Source organism: Abrus precatorius, unplaced genomic scaffold, assembly GCF_003935025.1.
Source record: "Abrus precatorius isolate BTA unplaced genomic scaffold, Abrus_2018 Scaffold11, whole genome shotgun sequence".
NCBI lineage: Eukaryota > Viridiplantae > Streptophyta > Magnoliopsida > Fabales > Fabaceae > Abrus > Abrus precatorius.
The window spans coordinates 28,253,955-28,274,869 of NW_020874303.1; the positions used below are offsets into that span (position 1 = coordinate 28,253,955).

Below are 20,915 nucleotides of genomic sequence, written 5' to 3' on the forward strand. Positions count from 1 at the left end.
AGCGGAGATATCGTACTTAATTAGGATTTCATGTCTCAAAGTAACACGCCAATGTTCAAATTAGAAACAAAGTTATGGTTCGTGTAAATTACTGAGAAATTTCGAAAGTTTGTCAACATATCCTTGTAACGAGTTCGAGTAACACTCGTACATTTATTAAAATTACAAGCGAGAATGCGCAGTAATTTTTTTTCAAAAGAAAAGGGGAATATAACTAGCTAGACAAAGGTGGAAATGCAGTTGGGGGAAGCTTTTGAGCCTGTCATTGATCAGCTTTATGACTCTTATGATGCTACTATTTCCCTTTTGCTATGTCCAGCATGATGGACCGATCAAATACTATGTTTAGACTCACCATAATGATTTGGATGAAAATGATTAGCTTCTGAAGAAAAATGGGCTGTTTTCCTTTCTTCTAAAAAATTTCTTATTTCTTTTAAATATTTTAAAATAATTAAAAAAAGGAAAGATGATAGAAAAGCAATCATAACATTCAGAAGCATTTATTTACATATTTTAATATGCGAATTCAAGGTTGGAACTTGAATGGTATGCAATGGATCTTGATGGCAGCTTTGTGGTTTCAGATCAGTTCTGAGAGTAATAGGGTCAGAACTTCTTGAAATGTCATTTCAAAGTACAAAACTTTCAGAGTATGAATTGTAGCGTGGCTTCACTCTTCAGTCTATTTCCCTGATAAACCCAACCAACAAAAACGGGACTCCACGTTCCCTGTCTCCGTCTCTCTCTCTCTCTTTCTCTCTCACACACGCCCTTTTTTTTCTTTAATTTGTTGGGTAAATTCTCTTTCTTTGAATAATCTTTTTTTCAGTTGGACTTGAAGAGATGCAGAGTATTGTGGCAGCCTACTATGACTGTTAGTAGCAGGGTTTCTACTTCTATTTGGCTATTTTACTTTACAATATTAAAGATTTAACAAAACAGTAAAAAAGGGTGATGAAAACGATAACTAATAATTATGTGATTCTTTTCTTGTTATCCATGGTATCCAGTGTAACGTCAATCTGTCACAACATACCCAATGAGCACAAACCTGTCAGCTTAACATGGACAGATGTGATGGAACCTTGTAGACGTTAACTAGTTCTTCTATATTTCATAAAACAATTGTGGTTCTATCATACAAAATGTTGCCGCAAAAACACCAAATGCATATTTTCGGAAAATGCTTGGTAAACATGTACAGCAATAGAAGAAGAGCAAAATAATTAATACATTACATGTTCAGAAACCCGTTGTGTAAACATCAATTTGACACAAAAATATAACTAATGATGTTAAAATAAATGGAAATTAGTCATGATTTTAAATATACATTTAAACAAACATAATCTATAATGAGAAGTAATTCAATAAATTAAAAATAAAACAATTCGTGCTAACGCTTTCAATATTAATAATTAAAGTTAATTAATGTTTTATACGCTGATAAATGAGATTATATGTACACGTATATATTTTGGATTTGACTTTTTACTGCAACCTTTCTCCTTGTTCATTGGTGTAAAATCGTAGAGAATATTACGAACTTGGGGACCATTGCAAAATCAATATAATGGAATAAAGTTCTTGTACATGATATATCCAAAGGTACCCATCTAGCTGCAAAGACCAATGGGGCATGCATGTAGGGCTCAAGATTACTGTTAAGTTATTGGTGTCATTATTACAAAGCGATAGGATAGAGAGAACATGAAATTAATACTCGGAGAAAAATGCGTTATGCTCGATTTTTTGTCTGTGTGGGACAATTTTGTCTCCTTAATAGCTCAGATCAATGAAAGCTCGTATATATAGAATACAAATACAAATATATTTAAGGGTAAATTGACGTTTCATCCGAGAGTGCTGTTTTACATTATACTACATATGTGCAAACGACTAATAATTTTTCAAAAATATATATGGTCACTTTATGACAGCACGTTTAACTCTCTTTTTTTTTTTAATGTAAAAATGTTATGAAATCTAAGTGCATACGTCAAATTTTGATTATTGTAAAAGAAAGTAAAACTATATCAAAGTAAAATCTGATACGGCCATAAAACTAATTATAAAAATGATTAATGTTTTGGTTTAGATCGTATAATGTATTGTCTAAGCCAACAATTTGTGTTTGAGAGATCACTATAACTTAAACTCAAGATAATAAGTTATGGTGAAATAACCTTATGCTAGTTAATTTACATGTTGAGTGATTTAAAGAGTGTTTGAAAGAAATTATAAATGAGAAATTTTTAAAATTAGTTTATTATTTTGTTTGTTAAATTATTATAATAAATTTTTATATAATTAATTTATTAAAATAAATTATTTTAAATTTATTTTAATAAAATTCATAATTAAATATATAATTCACTCTTGAAGAAAATAGCACGATACTGTGAAATATTCGTTAGAAAAATTCGGGTCGATCGGTGCATTTGGATTGGATGTAATAGAGGTATCAGAACATAAAAGCTACTACTTAAGAAGAACAATAATGAAACTGACGTTATTTGGCTGTTTGCATGGGTTCGGACAAAGATTTTAATGATGGATTATAATTTATAATATTTAGTAAATAAGAACCAACTTATATTTATAGATTATGTTTCTGTGGGCATGTGAACCTTATTTCACCATAAAATATTAGACCTGTCATTTGAAGTTGATCTTCATATCTAATATTTTTGTTTTATTATTAATATTATTATATGCTTTCAAATGTGAATTCAAAAAGAGGGAAATAATTTGTTAACTTGTTAATTTAGTTATTCACTTAATTAACAAGCACCTCCTATTTCCGCTAAGGGTCTCCCAAGAAGAGGTTGGTTCTAATAGATATGTCCAAGCTAAAAACATCAAAATACATTCTCTTATTAGAATAATATATTGGATTTGAAGCCTAAATGCACATACGATTGAACTTAGTTAAGAGACGAGTTGATATTTTGCCACAGAGAGAGAGTAGCCTATATTAGTGTTAAAGGGTTTTTTGAATGTAATGCATGTCAAAGTTTTTTTTTTTTTTTTAATTTTGACTTTTTTATGGAGGTCAAAAGATATTTTATTTTCTTCTTAAAATAAGACTATAAGAGCAACAAGAGTTCAGATATCACGCATACTTAAACAACGAACTTTGAGTATGACCTATAAAAAGTTAGAAAGGGTGGTAAGAAAATTTTAGTTAACAAAACCTGATAAACTGAAGCAAAACATTAGACAATAGAAAAGCCGCGAGCATGGTTCGTTGATGTACAACGTCAAAATTCATGTATCAAACATTGCTATCCTACGCAGTTATGTTCTTTTTAACATGTACTCTACGCATATATACTATAAGTATTCTTCAAGCAAAGTCATTTTACTCGAATCCAAAAATTTCGCAACATAATTAAGTTAAAAGCTTTTTATATGCACAATATTTAAATTTGAGATTTTCTATAAAAAAAAATTGTATCACTTGCATTAATCAACTGTCCATTGATGTTAATTACACACCTTTAAATAAGTTGGCGTGAAAGTAAGCTAATTAGAATATCCCATTTGCAGTGTAATTTATACAGGGGAAACACTCGAAGCTGAAACAATTTATTTGTCAAGTTGAGATTCACTTTTGGTTAACATTAATATCTAATTATCTATGTTAAATGACAAAGTTTTTTAGGTTCTATCTATCTACACACATATAATGTTATTTTTTTGGTGAGTTTTTGTTTTTTTTGTCAAATATATACATGTCGCATCTAATATTTGCAGGCTGTGAGATTATATAGTAATCTTAAGGGATCAAAAGACAAAGTAAGTGACGAACAATTGGTGACTTAAATTGTCAGAAATTAATTATTAATTCCTGATATTTTAGATTATTTATTAACTGGTGATTAAATTGAACTAGTTACGAATAAAATAAGTTTTTTACCTCCTTTATTTATTAAGATATTTAATTTCAATTGAGAGTCTCTGACAATCTGATTTATAAAATTGTAAGGTTTGTATAGAAGGTTTAAAAACATGCAACAATAACAAGAAGACTATAAAGACAGGTTGATAGAAATTTTTTAAAAAGCAATAAACTGGATAGTAATGAAAAGAAAGCACAATCCACATAAAAGCACACCTACTGGTAGTTCAACGAAGAAAGTAAGGAGAAAGAAGACGAATTAGAGTTGATACTTGATTATCACTCCAAGTGCAACAAACGGAGAAACAAACAACAGAAAAGCAAAAAAAATGGAAATGGAAGCTGGAAATTGCTTAAAAATTATAAAATAATACAGAAAATGTAGAGAGGATTAAAAATTAACAGATTAATTTAGCCATAAAAACATTTATACCAAAAAAAAAATTTAGACTTTATATTACAAAAAAGAAAAAAACAAATTGGACCTGTTAAGAATAAGACTTGACTTACCCCTCCTCCCTTCCCATCCACAACTCTCCTCCTTAGGTTAAGGGTATGACGAATCCAAAGTGATATAATTGGATATAGCTTTATAGAAGAAGAAAAAAAAAAAACCATGCCCACTGATAATTGACTTAAAAATGGAAAATGGTTAATCGGAACAATATCATAACTAAAGAAAATAACACATCATTGTTGCTTTACTATTTTCATGCTGCCCCATCTAAGAGATTGTCGGTGTGTTTAGTTAAGTCGTATAAAGTACAATATGCACAGCATTTGTAAAAGGACGATGATTTCACTATTTAAAAGTGGAATCATAATCAAAAGGACAATTAGTTATAGCAAATTGTTGTTAATATTGTGATTGTTTATATTTTCTAAGTACTTGAACAATATTGACAATGATCAGTATGAAATTATACTCTACAAGATACATTTTATAGGATACTGATACAGGAGAAAAGCTGCGGAGGTAGCATTATTAAAAAGAAATTTGAGTTCCTTATCATGATTCTTTTGCTTTGATTAGATTCTCCTTTCAGTTGATTGAAAACTTCTGTCCCCTTATTTTGGATGTAGGTGTCTTTACTCTCTCCCAGTCATCTTTCATAGAATTTTGACACATCCAATCCAAAAGCTTCGTTAAAAAGAAAAGGGTCATCTATCATTAATCAGTAAATTACACCATTGACCTTACCAGTACTACCTACTAATCTCCTAATAAAATTTATTTTCTATTATCCAACACATTAAATTAGGATTAGGGATGCCAGTAAGTTTTGAGTACCTCCCCGCTTCTCCTCTCGAGTCTCAATTGTTGATCTTAATTAACGATTTTTTTCTCATTTTTTCATTTTTAATTTTCCGCGTGCTCGTAGGAATCCAAATTTGAAAAGATAATAAAAAAGAATCATAAAAATTAAATTAATATATCGAATCATAAAAATAACTAAAATACCACATGCATGCTTTGGCAGATATTTGGTTCTATTTCTGCAGGAAAAAAAATAGTAAATTGAACCCTGAAACTTACCCCCCACCCCCCCAAAAAAAGTAGCTTTTGATAATGAAGAAAATGGTCATTCCTAATTAAAATCATCCAAATTCGTTTTAAGTTGTTCACAGCACAAATTTTATACAGATTGTGTAGTAATTAAAATAATCCAATGGCACGTTAATGAAATATAGTAACATAAAGCATAGACTTCAATGAATTTTCGGCCGTTACACACCATTAGTTTTTGTCATTTTGAACAAAAGTTACACCATTCTAACACCTAACACGAACCATGTAAATTGTATGACGTACCTAATTTTAACCCTAATTTAATGACACCAATTTACCTGAATATCTTTTTTTCCCATTTGTTAAGTAACAAAATATTTTGATATGTGAATAAACTAGGATTTAATTTCTAGTCATGTATATAGCAAAGATTTTATTAGTGAAATAAAATCTACTTTAGTAATATCTACATCTTCAAACAAAGTAACCTCTTAAATACAAGAAAATATGTTCAGTACACAATAAAACAATTGAATTAAATTTTCCAAAAGTTTAACATAAACACTTTTTTAGGTCAAACCATAAAGTAAACATTTTAATCACGAGAGAATTTATGGTTTAAAAACATGGTTTGATGAGCATAGAGAATTACATTGGTGAATTTCAAAGCGCATGGTATTTTCACATGACCCATTCCTTGGAGTACTTTTTAAAATTTTAGCTTAATATCGTAGATTTGAGAACGAAACTGGGTGCCAAAGCAGGCAAATGGTTGGTACCCGATTACCCCATACCCACTGGGATGCCGGAGCCTTGAGAATGGAATCAAAGTCCAGTGTATAAGTATACTAACATAATTACGTTGACCAGTCGATAAAAAAAATTGCGTTGACCAAAAAATTACATAACACATCGATAAATTATGCAATTTAAAAAGTCTGGTCTTCATTGATGATACAGGATACAAAGGTTGGTAGTCCGATAACGAATTAAGAGACATAGTGAAATACAATTATTCTTTCATTTTCTTTTGTACATTTTGTCTACAGGGGGGAAACCACAATCAGAGGTGAAATGCATCTCTCTATATTGATTTTCTAATTGCAATCCTCAACAGATGGCCTGGCATTATTGTCGTTGAACAGTTTGTGAGACCCCCTTTGAAGGAATTTTGCTGCTACTGAAAATAGAATCAGAAGACACACCATAATGATACCGCGGAATTCATGACATTCAGAAAAGAAAAGACGCGTTGTTCCCATCTACAAGCTTTTTTTTTTGTCGGGTCCAATTTACAAGCTCAAGTCCTCTGGCAAGCTTATACTTAGAAAATACAGGCTGCACATCCAGCAATAAAAATGAGACAACTTACTAGCAAAAAATGTGAAAAGATAATTATTTTTTTCTTTCTTTCTTGATCTGAAAAGGATATGGAGATATCTTCACTGAAGAGACGAAAACAAAGCCAAACACAAGCCAAAGATTTTGATGTTATGATATTCCCCTGAAATTGGGGGATACACAATTTTTAACATTTTTTTAATTTGAAACTCATATAACTTTAAATTTCATTTTTAAGGACCCAATCGACAAACGAGAAGGTAGCACTAAACTCCTAGTTATTTTCTCTGTTGAAAATTTGCGTATTTTGCATATTCACAAATAATGTTGACCATGTTTGTGCCGAATCTGGGTACACAGACATTTTCAGAAAGGAAGATACTGAAGAGCCAATATTCTTTTGTCAGAATAAGTTGATATTATTATTGACTCCTGGATAAATAAGTAGTAGGCCCGTCTGTCCGTCTGCACTTTCTGTCTCCACAATAACATTTACATTTCCTCTTTTTTCAGCGAGCAACATTCATTATTACTAGTTACTAGTTAACATGCAAAATAATTTACTCCAATATATATGGATGTGAAACAAGACACTCAAATGCATAAAATATGTTACCAGAGTAACAATAAAAAGCAAACAATATCATTATCTCTGGAAACAATATTTCATTAGCAATGAGATTATCACCTTGCAGACATGAAAGCCATCCCAAAAAAGACAGCCTTAACAGATTGCTTCTGTCCCGCATAATCAAAAGCCAATGGCAGCATTTCATGAAGGGTCAGAAAAGCCATAACTCCACCAACTGTAATCATCATAGAACAAATCTGCATGATAACATAAATACTAAAAATCCCATTGTAATTTGTAGAAGCTGTATAATTGCAAACCTGATCCAAGTAAACCTTCTAGAATCTCAGGACTTAAGCTGCTAGGGAATAGATAGGCTACAGTGAGAGAAATGACATCATCAAAGTAAGTTTAACTTTGTAATTCACACATATCTAAGAATTCTGTGTAAAAAAATAATGAATCTACCTAATTAAACCTTAAAACCCTACTCTGGAGTAGAGATATAGAAATTCAGTGGACAAGACATCATTGAACCAACCACGCATACCTAACTTGACCTTAAAATTGAAGCATGCGATATGCTTCATCTTGTTATAATACCACATTACCACTAATTCTTGCTTTCTTCTTCTTTGAAATGAAAAGCAGACTATTGGGCAAAGCAACATAAAGCAGATGATATACCTACAATTATAACTCCCAGGGGTTCAGCAAAGCCAGATAGTGATGCCAATTTGAATGCCTGCCATTTACTAAGACACATCCAAAAACCCAAAAAAAAGTGTTATGCTTGGTCTTTGTTGTATAATTCAAATGCATAATTATTTACTCAACTTCATTTAATATAGCAAAAGAAATCAAGATTTAAGATTAATTAATAATTCCAGGAGGTATTATGCAACAAAAGAATGATGTTGACAACAACAAAAATTGCAAATTAATGCATCATGGCATCCTGTAACTAGAATTTTATAAGCATCTATTTTCATTTGTAAAGGCACTGGCATTCAAATCCAAAAACAGGCTCAATTTTCTTTTCTTTTGTTAATCTTTTTTCTGTAGAAGCAGAAGTTAAAAAAAAAAAGCGCACATAGTGAAACAATAGCATTATGGCCGTAAATTTAAAGGTTTTGCATCACATGATAACCATCATTGCATCCTACTACCAATACTAGAATTAAAAAATTATAAACCATAAAATGGTAATAATATACATCAGCAACCCTCTACACCACACACTATTTAGATAACATTTCCAATATCACCTTCTCAGAGCCACTGAGAATATATTTCCCACAATCTGCCCACTTTTCATATATATCATTGCTGAGCTCACACTATTTCATGTACATATTTTAGCCCGTGCAGCAATCAACCATAAACTCTTTGAACTTGAATATCTATTATAAGTCACTTGTTGATTGTAAGTGCTACAAAAACTTGAATCAACAGGAGTCCTTAAAGTTATTACCTTTGTGTCGCAAAATAAACAGGAAGTGCAACAGCAACACCCTAGAAAGTAGAAGATCATTAAAATTACAATAGATCTATAAAACATTTTTAAAATGATTTTTTTCAGAAAATAAGGTGTGTAGAAAAAAAAATGTCAAACTCAAAAATTGAACAAAAAAGATAAAATAAAATATTGACCCAAGAAAGCGTCAAGGTCTATAAGGAACAGCAGGTTTCCTTCATTATTAATTTTACCACTTAAATATAACTATTGTATCCAAAGTAAGGAGGTTGCACCATAAGATGAAAATTTATACCTCTGGAATATTGTGCAGAGCAATGGCCAATGCTAAGTTGAGCCCAACACGGAGGCCCTATTGAGAAAATAATGTTACCAATATCAAATTGAAGTCGCATTAACAAGCATAATAGTGTGGATATAAGCAATCCTTCAAAAACTAATGATGATGTGGCAGATCTATATGCATATCAACAGGTTCTAGGGTACCTTCATGGATCCAAGGAACACCGCCATTCCTTCTGGAAAATTGTGTAAACTTATGCCTAGAAAATGAATCAAAAGGAGAAAAATAAATAAAATTCAACGTAAAATGATAAGAAAAATGAAAATGAGAATTGAAGTTCTTAAGAATGCACAAGTCTTTGATTAACATGGATATTTAACTGTAGAATACCCAAACTCCTAGAAAATTCAAAAGAAATTTAATTTCCAAGACCCTTTAATATTCTTATAATCTTTCCAAAAAGAACTACTTGTAAGAAAATATTAGGTTTGAAAGTACCCAGACAATCATACCTATGGCTGTAATAATTCCACTAAATAAAACTTGCCGGCGATGCTTTTTCATAATATCCTTGCCTCCTTCATCCCCATTTTTCTAATTTGAAGCATGCGATAACATTTATCAAAATTTTTTATCTTTGTAGATTTTACATAACATAGCAGCTCCAATGCCACTTTGCAAATTCAACAAGACAGAGTTAACAGTTAGTTGTAAGAAACAAGCTCATGAAAACCTTTCTACTCTTCACATCTGAAGTGGGAGTAAGTGTTGGCTCCGGGATAAAGCTGGCAACAACAGCAAAGAATATTACACCAGCAAAAAACTACATGAACGAGAAGATCAAACATTTTGGTCAGAACTAGCATGAGAGAAGACAATGGTGAAGAAAAAATATCGCTGTTAGATGACTTTACAATAGGTGAAGTGCACTGCCTACCCAAAGGTTGCCTTTCAAGAAGCCCAGTGAGTTCAAAGCATTATGAGCCAAATCAAAGAATGATATGCTGAGCATCAAACCAGCAGCAAAACCCTTCATGTAATGAAATTTTTTTCAAAATCACACTTGGATAAGCAAGCCAACAAATACAATACAATTCATCACACTTATCAAAACAGAGACAGAATGATTATAAATGAATCAACGCATTCTCATTAAAAAATGCAAAAACAAAGAGTGAGGTGTTGACAAAAAAAAACCACCTGTAATAGCCCAAGCATTTTCAAATTGGGAGCTTGATTAATAATTACAAAGAGTGCACCTGTTTCAAATTGACAGCATATAGTCCAGTTACAAGCACATAAAAGCTTAAAGGATACATAACTCCAAAAAAAATTAATGAGAATATTTCTAATGTTAATATTTTGGGAACCAATCAAATATATCAATTTCTTTCCACAAGAGCTGCAGCTAGTCTGAGTGAATAATAAATTAAAATAATAATTAGTATTCTGAGAATCTCGGCGAGAGGTTTAAAACAATCTACAACATGCTTTGCCACAGAAAGGAAAAAACATGAACAAAGTTCCCAAAGTTAAGCAGGGTAAATTAAAAAAAAAAAAATTGAAATTGAAAATGCATGAAAATTAAAGTTGACGGTAAGTGAAAGAGCACATAGTGTTACCGATAGAAGTGCTGACACCACCAACAAGAGAAAGAGCAAGAGCTACGGCCACCTGAGAATCCATGCCTCCACAATCTTAGGTTAGGGTTCTCTCTCGTCGATACCAACGATTCTTGTGATTCAATTTCCAGAAGCAGAACCAATTGCTAGCAGACCAACGCTCAGTGAACTACCCCCCTTACCCAACAACCATGGATATATATTTCTATTTATATTTTAGATAAACATTTTTATATATCCTAGATAATTAAATACGATATATAGTAATTAAAATATTTCTATATTTATGATGTTATGTTAATAATAGGTATTTTTAGGGTATTAATTAAGAAGTCACTTTGATTACCATTTATCATATTTAATTAACAAAAATGTCGTTGTCTTTGAAAATTTTAAAATCATGACTAATTTCTAAAGTGCAAGGAACATGCAGCTCTATTTAAAAGCGAGAGAGAACATTTTCAATCAAATAAAAATAAAAGAAAAAGTGGTTTTTTAAAATTTATTTTTTCTTAATTTAGCTATTTATTAAGTTTTTATTTATGATTTTTTTTCGTGGAACGTTAATTTAAAATTTTTGATAATTTTTATTATAAAATATTTTATAACTTTTGTGATAGCTTAATTTTATTATTTTGTGAATACAAATAATTTTATATCATTAACTAATTAAAATTATACTACATATATTTTTAAAGTAGTTAATAATGAATTAATTGTTATTAATGATATATTAATTCATAATTAAATAATAACACAACAAACTATGTAATGTATTTTAATTTATTTTTATGAAAAAAAATTGTTATTTAACCTTAACAACTAGAATCAGTTTACTTTTGGAACATCAAATTAGAAATTAGAAATTATTGTAGAGTGGTGTTTTTTATTTGAAGCATGAATTGGTAAACCTCTTAGTAAACGTTGGCCGCCCTATTTAAACGTCGAGTTAAGAGGAAAGAGATAACATTTAATACCATTAACTAAAATTTAGATCACTTTATGATAATTGAATATTTATTACCCCTTTTCCAAGACTAATTTTTTGTATACATCATTTCTAAGACTAATTTTGAAATTAGAGTTACCAATAACACTTTTAGTCTTATTTATATAAAATATTTATAATTTTTATAAATATAAACAATATATTATTTTGTAATATGTAGTCATTGTTAATTTTTTTTACTTTTATATTTGTTGTAATATTTATTTTAACAAGATGTTCAACTCTTTATACATGACAATGTATTTATTCATTTAACATACAACATACTAAATTAATTATATTTTGAAAATAAAGTATACATTTATAATATATAATTATTTTTTATTATTCTGAATCAACTACGTATTTATTTTTTATAAATAAAATTTTAAAATAATGTAAGATAATACAATAACTAATCATAATTATTTTGAGAAATTAAATAATACTAGTCTAATTTTATTTAAATTCTTAAGATTAAAAGTGGTAATTTTAAATATATAATTACATTAAATATTTATAACGAGAGATTTGTTATTAATATAATTTGTGATCCAATATTTTATATAAAAATTTCATATAATTAAAATAAAAATATGTATAATGTTAAAATATTCATATAAATATTAATTAATCTCTAATTTAAAGGCTATACGGTTAAGATTTTTCTTACCTCAGTATAGTAAAAATTTATAATTCATATGTTCTTAAAATAATAAATTTTTTTTTAACGTGTGTTTGTTTTATACATACATACTTTATAATTATTAAAGTTTGCCTGACATTCACAGTAATATAATTTCTGATAATATCTCTAAGTATTTTTTAAAGTTGTTTATAGATTATTTATTTCATTTAATAATAATTCTATTTATTTAATATTTACTATTAAACTTACATAGATATTACTTTCGATCTAACTTAGTAAGAAGTTTCATTTTCTGATTATTGTGAACTTTAGTATGACATCATTGAATATTATACTTTAATATTGATTTTGTAATGAATTATAAGCTAATGTTACATTTAAACTTTAAATGTATAATAGAACATTTTATATTTACTTAATGTGTTAAATTTATTTGGACCTTCAAACTTTATATGTAAAATCCACACGTTTCTGGGTTATGGAGCATAGTGTCAATATTTTGATATTTCTGGAAATGCCCTAGCACAGCAATACTATCATATTCACATAACTACACGAGCATATAACATTTGTGGCACACATCATAGGTAAATGTATTAAGATTTTTCTTCTGATATTCTGAGAACTGAAAAGACACTGTGCAAGACACATCTTAACATACACTCTGCTACTAAAAGCTCAATATTTTTGCTTTACCAAAATGCTAAAGCTAAGCACGATTTTGTATCATTAATTGATTAAGTGAAATAGAAACTGGGGGTTTTGATTAGACAAAAGCAAGGTTAGATATTGTTTTAAAAGATACAATACTGAAATAACCACCGCCACATGCGGCTGAACACTGTTAGTATCGTCCTATAATGCTAATTGAGAAACGCAACATTGCTGTAGAATTTATAACTACTTTTTTCAAAATTTTAGTGACATAGAAGCAAAGAATTGTACTTAGTCTTGTTTGTCGCTCAAAGTTGTTGGAGATGCATCTTTCCCTAAAAAAATACGTGTAAATGGACGATGACACATATATGTTATTCACAACCATGTATGCTGCAGAGACACTCGAGCAAAAAAGTAAAAACAATAAATAATAATGACAAAATTAAGGGTTCATTTTCTAATGCTAAATTGACCCCTTTGTTTGTTTTTATTCCATAAATATACAAATTATAGCCAATTGAAAGTAAAGATATATTTATATAATATATAAAAAATTAATTTATTAAAAAAATAGATAAAATTACTAGGTAGTCGAAGATTAAATAATTTCAACCACTAATGTTACGCTGTATATCAATTTTTTTTACAATTTATGAAAAAAAAATATAATTCTGAGGTCATAAATAAATATAAAAGTGTTTAATAATTGAAAGAAAAAAAAATCTTCATATAAATTTATAATTTTAATTATTCAACTTAGATATTGTCCAAACCCAACTGGGCAGTAAGCGTGCCCTAGACGGCTAACTTGGGGCTTTTCTTAGGTTATGCTGAGTTGAACACTGTCGGGTGCCTATCGCTCAACGTTCTGTGACGCCGTCGTTCATCGCGCTGAACATTCATCGCTACGTGTCGTCGATTCCTTTGCCCTTATTTTCTCACTGAAGGTAAATTGCCCTGTCCGCTCTTGAAACGCTTCTTTGTTAAATTTGATCTTTGGGTTTCGACATGTCAGATATTGTCTCTTTCTCGGCAAGTGAGCAAGTCTCACTCCTCGCCTTTCTCATTTGAGAGCAGCAAAGCCACTGTGCCGTCGCCGATCATCTCAGTAAGAGTTTGTTTTCAATGGAAGAGGGAAATTCTCATTCAAACAATTTGGTAGAAGAAAATGGAGCTTCAGAGCTCCAAAGTCATGTGGAAGGGACAGGTGACCTTTCTCCACCATCACAAAAAGAGGGAGATGACATTAAAGGTAATAATGTTATATATGGCCTTTGTGGCTTAACGCAATGTATTATGTGCAAATGCAAATGAATTTATCCACTATAGATATTAAATTGCCATTTGATTCCTTATTCATTCCTTCTGTGAGTGAATTCTATTTTTCTTTTCTTTCTATGTTTCATTTTCACTTGTACTTTTTCTTCATCTTCTAACTGAAATGTAATATCCAATAATAAAATATTCTCTTTTGCATGTTAAGAGTGAATGCGTTTGTGTCCTGTACTAGGATTTATTTTTCATAAGCACCTGGGATGTAGTTCATTTTATATAAAAAACCATTTTTGTGGAAGTGCAATTGAAAGCTTTGTTTCTGGATGGTCATTGATATTGTGATGTACAGAACCTAATGTTTTGTAAGTATAAGAAAATGCGCAAAATAATAATTTTAAGCCTAATTTAATGCATTTTAGTAATGCTGTTGCAACCGAAGTCTGTGTAGATGCGATGTTTTACTTTTGAATTATTTTGAGCATGTATCATTATGTACCTGTCGTTTCTTATGTTGTTGATGTTTAATTTGAATGTATTTTTCTCTTCTGACAGAAGTTTCAAAGAAGAAAAAGAAGAAAGCTAAAAGCAAGTGAGGATTTGACCTCTTCTGTTATTAGTGATTATTCTCTTAATTGTGAAGTTTATCTGAAGCTTTGACTTTATTCATGTGATTAGGAAAAAGAAAGAACCTCTACAGCAGACTGATCCACCATCAATTTCTGTTGTCGACCTTTTTCCATCTGGAGAATTCCCTGAAGGTGAAATTCAGCAGTACAAAGACGAGTAAGTTGCTGTTGAATACACTTAAGCAATACCTGGAATTTTCCTTGTAAATTTGATGTGGATTTGATTGACGTGAATTATGGTCCTGTTTTTTCTTTTTCTCTGAATTTGTTTTATATTTGAAAAGAAAAAGAAAGAAGTTCCATAACAGAGGAAGCATGTTGGCTAACCAAGGCTTTCCTGTTAAATAAACCCCTCTGAAATAGCAAATAGCTAACCTTTGCACAGTAAAAAATTGTAAGAAAACTACTTGAGTCTCGTGTTTTTAAAATTCCTGTGTAAAATTTAAAATATCCCTGTATTTTTATTTGGAATTTTTATGCCAGTAATCTATGGAGAACCACATCAGAGGAGAAGAGAGAACTTGAGCGCCTTCAGAAACCATTATATAATTCGGTTCGTCGAGCAGCAGAAGTTCATCGTCAGGTTGTAATTTTGGTTGTTACTTTCTACCATTAACCCTTTGTTTTGATGAAAAAAAATTTGGACACGGTTGTTACTGTTTATTGTTTGGATCGGGTGAAGGAAATAAAGAGTGGGAAGTGGAGGAAGAATTAATGTGGGCCTGACCCCTATTGTTTTTTCTCCATGAATTTGGGGAAAATATTCAGAGAAAGTTGATTCTAAAACATACGATGGGAAAGTTGGGTTTGGTGTAAATCAAATCACCTATTTTACAAAGTGATGAAAAAAAAAATTACAAGAATATATTAGTAATAAATTAATAATACTAAAATATTAAATTGTGCCCTCCGTTTTATTATGCGAACAAACAATTTTTTTTATTTCTGCTTTCTCATTCCTTGAACTTCCCATTAGATTTTAAGACCAGGAAAAAATCTAACTTTCCATTTGTCTAATTTTTTTAATTTTCTCTTACCTTCAAATGAAGGTGTTGTTGGGAAGTATATTGATTCTTTGATATAGTTTGGTGTTATAACAATAGGTCTGTATAATGACTTTCTTTATTTCTAAGTAGGTTCGCAAATATATGAAAAACATTATAAAGCCTGGAATGCTAATGATTGACTTATGCGAAACATTGGAGAACACAGTTCGTAAGCTAATATCAGAGGATGGTCTTCAAGCAGGCATTGCATTCCCCACGGGATGCTCTTTAAATTGGTAATGCTTTATGAAAAAGTTCACTATTTTTATCTTGTGTTTTGTGGTTTCTTGCTACATGGCATTGAATGATGGGCAATGAAGGGCTAGCCAAAGCATAAATGTTGTGAAGATGAGAATTTTATGTTGAATGAGTGATCATCATAGAATTAAGATCAGGAATGAATGCACTTGAGAAAATGTAGGAACCGCACTTATTAAGAAAAAAGTTGGTGGAATCACACATAAAATATTTTGGAGATGTGTGAAAGACCAATAGAGATCTCAATTACAAAAGTTGACCAAATTATTCCCAAAATATTGAGTAAATCCCCAGACTAGTCCTTGAGATTTTATGAGTTGGGCATTTAGTCTCTAAGATTTTAAAAACATTAGACTTTAAAGGGACAACATGGGAAAAATGAGTTGCATAATGAAAATGCTAAGTTAGATGAATGATCTCATGGGAAAGAATAACATAAAAGTAATGATTGTATAAAAGAAAATATTGGAAAAATATTTACTAAGAAGACAATAGAAAATCGATTGAAGTAGTTTAGAGTTAAGACACATACAAAAAATGTCATTAGAGGCACTAGTGAAAAAAGTGAATGATATGACTTTTAATTAGTGAAAAGAGGTAGAGGGGAGATCTAGAACTTTAAATGAAGTTATTAAAAGAGATCTCACGGTAATATCTTGGAAAAATTAATTTTTAACTGAGTTTAATGAAGTTGTGTGATCCATGTAGTTGACTTATCTAATAGGACAAAGCTTTATGGTTGTTATTAATATCTGATTTTGCAAAGTGACATTCACTGTAGTATTTTTTTTTTTTTAAGGAAAAATATAGTGAAAAAATGACTAAAATGAATGACATTTTGCAAAGTCATTGAAAGTAAAAAGTTTTTAAAATTTTAAGAACTAAAATGATTGACTTATACAATTTTGAGGATTGACTTGAGGGTTTGCTCTTCGATTGGTAGAGGTAGACCAAGAAAAACTCTTAAGTGATACCATTAAAAAGGATTTAGATGTAAGTGGCTTTTACAAAGAGTTAGCTTTTCTTATGTAAAACAATTGTTTTGTATACTGTTTGTAGCTGACCTCTATACTGAGAGAAGGCTTTAATTGTTGTTTTGTGGTTTCTTCCTAGAATTGTTTTCTTAATAAGACTCTTACTCCTCCAGGGTTGCTGCTCACTGGACCCCAAATTCAGGGGATAAGACTATACTTCAGTATGATGATGTGATGAAGTTGGATTTTGGCACCCATGTAGATGGTAATAAACAGGAAAATTTTATTTGATCTTTTGTTTTTGGTATAATGCTAGTAATTGGTGTGCGTATTTTAGTATTATTCTGTTCAACACCTTGTCATGAATTTTGTTTGTAGGATACATAGTTGACTGTGCTTTTACTGTGGCATTCAACCCAATGTTCGATCCACTGCTTGAAGCCTCTCGTGAAGCAACTAATACGGGTATTAAGGTACTTTCAAGAAAAAAGCATAACCCACTGTTAAAAGAGGGGTGTTATATCATGTTTTTGACACTACTTGGTTAATTAATAATGTCAACTTGCTCAGCCCAAAACTACCAATTTAAACAATGCCACACATTTATGATGTTCGATCAACAAGTGTTGATGTAGCTTTATGCTTCATTTGTCTAAAACAACAAACAATGCCATTTATTTATGAAACTTTCTTACTTTGACTCTTAATCCATGTCCACACTTGGTGAAGGAGCTTTCCCTTTTTCAGTTCATTTTCTTTTTCACTTTTTGAATCTGTGCATATTCATTTTTCATTTCATTTATTTCATGCATTGGTAAACTCTTTTCTCCTTAATTTGGTTGGTAGTTGAGTGCAGCTTATAGTTTCTCCTGGTCCTAAAGGGCTTCTCTTCATTAGTTGCACCTCAATGATAGTAGAATAGTAGAAATTTATCTATTATGCCCAGCAGCGAAAATGTTTTGGATTTAACTTCTGTTGAATTGAATTTGAGAAAGAGAGAACTGAATAGCTTAAGTAAAAAGAGAGGGGGGGGGGGGAGGATCCCAAGATTGCCCCCCTTAAAATGCATTGAAGCTTTTGGAAAGGGATGACAAACTTGCCCTATTGCCCCTGCTTGATATAGTGGTTGAGATGGCTGAAAGTTTGACCTTTTGCGGCCACGATTTGTGGCGCGATAGTCACTACAAAAAACAGCAATGCGATGACCCTAGAATTGCAGCAGGGAGCTGCTCTGCTCCACTCTGCCACGATTGCACCTGCTTTTGCTGCTATTCACTACTATGGTTGCAATAATCCAATATAATTGGTACCATGACAATAGCAATGAGAATTAGAGGGCCTTTGACATGTAACTAAAGTCTTTCTATCTTTATGTTAATAATAGCAATGATTCCTCTGTTAAATCATCTTGTTCACAACATAGCACCTGTGTCTGTATATTTGGTTTTTGATGTGAACATAATTGTTTATGACTATGTATGTCTGGGTTTATCATAGAATTTTTATTAATGTAAAATAATGAAAAAATTTTTGTTTGATCTGTGTGGTGTCATGTTTTGGGAATGGACCAATTACGTCATGTAATATGCTGACTTCTCCAACATGTTGTGGATACCATATAGGAAGCTGGAATTGATGTGCGCCTTTGTGATGTTGGTGCCGCAATTCAAGAGGTCATGGAGTCCTATGAAGTTGAGATTAACGGGAAGGTGTATCAAGGTATGATGCTTGTAGGGATGGTTGTACTCATTGTTTGCCTTCATTTTATTTGGATCTTTTATTTCTCAATCTATTTTCCATGCCTTGAAATTTAGGAGTGGAGACCAATATAAAATTTGCATTTTATTATCATTACATGAAATGTTGAGGGTTTCATGCTTGACATGCCCTAACATCATAAACATGCATGAGAAATCATCTACTAGATGATGTTTCATTGCAATATATTGATTTTTTAACCTAGGGATCTTGTTTGCAAATTGCTTTAGTTTTTATATTTTTTATAAAAGGGGATGACCGAAAATGTGACAGATGATCATGAATTTTTAATGACGTTTTTTTGTGGCTTACATACCTTCATTAACCCCCCTTAAACAATGATCATGAAGTTTGTTAGATGTATACTTCTTCCTAAAAGATCACAAGGCAAGAAAATATTCTTACTATCAAGTTGGTGAGAGAAGCAATCAGCAATTATGAAAGCCAGCAAGAGTGACTAAATAACAGAAGCAAGTTTAGCCAAGGGCCCAAGGCTAAGGCACGACCTTTGACAACCAAAAAAAAGCTTCTAATCAAGCAACAGAACCATCAGTGTGCCCTTCACTTCAAAATTTTAGTTCCTGTAAAATTTTGTTTAGTGGTCATATTGTTACCAACTGAAATTTTAAGATATATTGATTGACAGAACAATATTAAATGCCAACTTGTTAGTTTCTTATTCTGTGATGGATCTTATATGAATATTTACCAGTATTATGTGTCATACAGAGTGATATATTGCAATTGAATGTAATTGCAGTTAAGAGTATACGGAATTTGAATGGACATAGCATTGGCCGCTACCAAATTCATGCTGGAAAATCTGTTCCCATTGTGAAAGGAGGGGAGCAGACAAAGATGGAAGAGGGTGAATTTTTTGCCATTGAAACCTTTGCTTCAACTGGTAATAGTAGTTTCTTCGGGTGTTACATTGTTATTTTGGCTTGTGATAATACGTGATAGAATTGGTCTTTAAATGTGTTATGTTTAGGGAAGGGATACGTGCGAGAAGACCTGGAGTGCAGCCACTACATGAAAAATTTTGATGTGGGTCATATCCCACTGAGATTGCCTAGAGCGAAGCAACTGTTGGCAACTATAAACAAGAATTTCTCTACATTGGCTTTTTGTAGGCGGTATTTAGATCGCCTAGGAGAGACCAAATACTTAATGGCACTAAAGAATCTGTGTGATTCTGGCATTGTTCAGGTACGCATCTGGAGTTACAAACATCAAGAAATTTTGGGACATAAAGATTTTTGAAGACATTAAGTTGAACGCATTGTTGCAATGAAAAAAAGAGGGTGTCGAGGGGTATTTGGTAACTGTGAACCCGAGAGTGTATATTGCTAATAATTTGAAAAGCTTTCATTGACTTAGTTTAGTTGTAATCCAATATTTTAACACCAAATCTGCTAGCAGATTACTTTTAACTCTTTGAAATTATGTTTGTGAAAGATTAATTTTATTACCTTTTTTTCAATGCAGCCTTATCCTCCTCTGTGTGACGTTAAAGGAAGCTATGTATCACAATTTGAACATACAATCTTACTCCGACCAACATGCAAAGAAGTTATATCGAGGGGTGATGATTACTAATGCGGAGTTGAAGTGTTTTTTTCCCTCTAATGTGATACTCATTGTACCATTATTTTTATCAACTGTTTTCACTATACCATCAACGTCTTAGTTTTATAACTGCAGATGTGCCTGCTGAGTTTGACATTACTCGTTTAATAATTGGGACATATCTTCAGTCGCTATAATATCATATTAGAAAGTCCTCCCTAACAATGTCATCTTACTGCTAAGTGTTATCAAATTTATAAAACATCACCCGTTTAACCTACTTGCTTGTATAATGCAATATCATGTGAGATATGCATTGGTGCTAGTATATTTGGAAAGCTATTTCAATTGTTTTTCTCTCAACATGTGCTTTCTTTTCTTCAAATCTTGTGTCGCACCATAAT

At 31.1% G+C, this 20,915-nt stretch overlaps 2 protein-coding genes across 4 annotated transcripts; one reads left to right on the top strand and one right to left on the bottom strand.

The window, feature by feature from the left end:
- Positions 1 to 6,697: 6,697 nt before the first annotated feature.
- LOC113854134 (zinc transporter ZTP29) lies at positions 6,698 to 10,891 on the bottom strand. Its single transcript, XM_027484999.1, has 12 exons — positions 10,712 to 10,891; positions 10,290 to 10,348; positions 10,027 to 10,119; positions 9,823 to 9,912; positions 9,602 to 9,683; positions 9,293 to 9,348; positions 9,102 to 9,158; positions 8,804 to 8,844; positions 8,017 to 8,084; positions 7,650 to 7,706; positions 7,447 to 7,564; positions 6,698 to 6,755 (listed from the first exon to the last, which is right to left on the bottom strand). The coding sequence occupies exons 1-12, from the start codon at positions 10,773 to 10,775 to the stop codon at positions 6,710 to 6,712; spliced, it is 831 nt and encodes a 276-aa protein (XP_027340800.1). The 5' UTR covers positions 10,776 to 10,891; the 3' UTR covers positions 6,698 to 6,709.
- A 2,900-nt stretch (positions 10,892 to 13,791) lies between these two features.
- Positions 13,792 to 20,834, top strand: LOC113853551 (methionine aminopeptidase 2B-like). 3 transcript variants are annotated; one of them, XM_027483968.1, is made up of 12 exons: positions 13,792 to 13,952; positions 14,021 to 14,257; positions 14,833 to 14,869; positions 14,956 to 15,063; positions 15,390 to 15,489; positions 16,043 to 16,188; positions 17,358 to 17,449; positions 17,563 to 17,657; positions 18,807 to 18,903; positions 19,703 to 19,846; positions 19,934 to 20,151; positions 20,431 to 20,834. In XM_027483968.1, the coding sequence occupies exons 2-12, from the start codon at positions 14,131 to 14,133 to the stop codon at positions 20,539 to 20,541; spliced, it is 1,275 nt and encodes a 424-aa protein (XP_027339769.1). In that variant the 5' UTR covers positions 13,792 to 13,952; positions 14,021 to 14,130; the 3' UTR covers positions 20,542 to 20,834. The 3 variants fall into 3 exon arrangements, with proteins under 3 accessions (XP_027339769.1, XP_027339771.1, XP_027339770.1); XM_027483970.1 differs by lacking the exon at positions 13,792 to 13,952 and having other exon boundaries at positions 14,022 to 14,257; positions 19,934 to 19,989; positions 20,076 to 20,151; positions 20,431 to 20,776; XM_027483969.1 differs by lacking the exon at positions 13,792 to 13,952 and having other exon boundaries at positions 14,022 to 14,257; positions 14,836 to 14,869.
- The last annotated feature ends 81 nt before the right edge of the window (positions 20,835 to 20,915 follow it).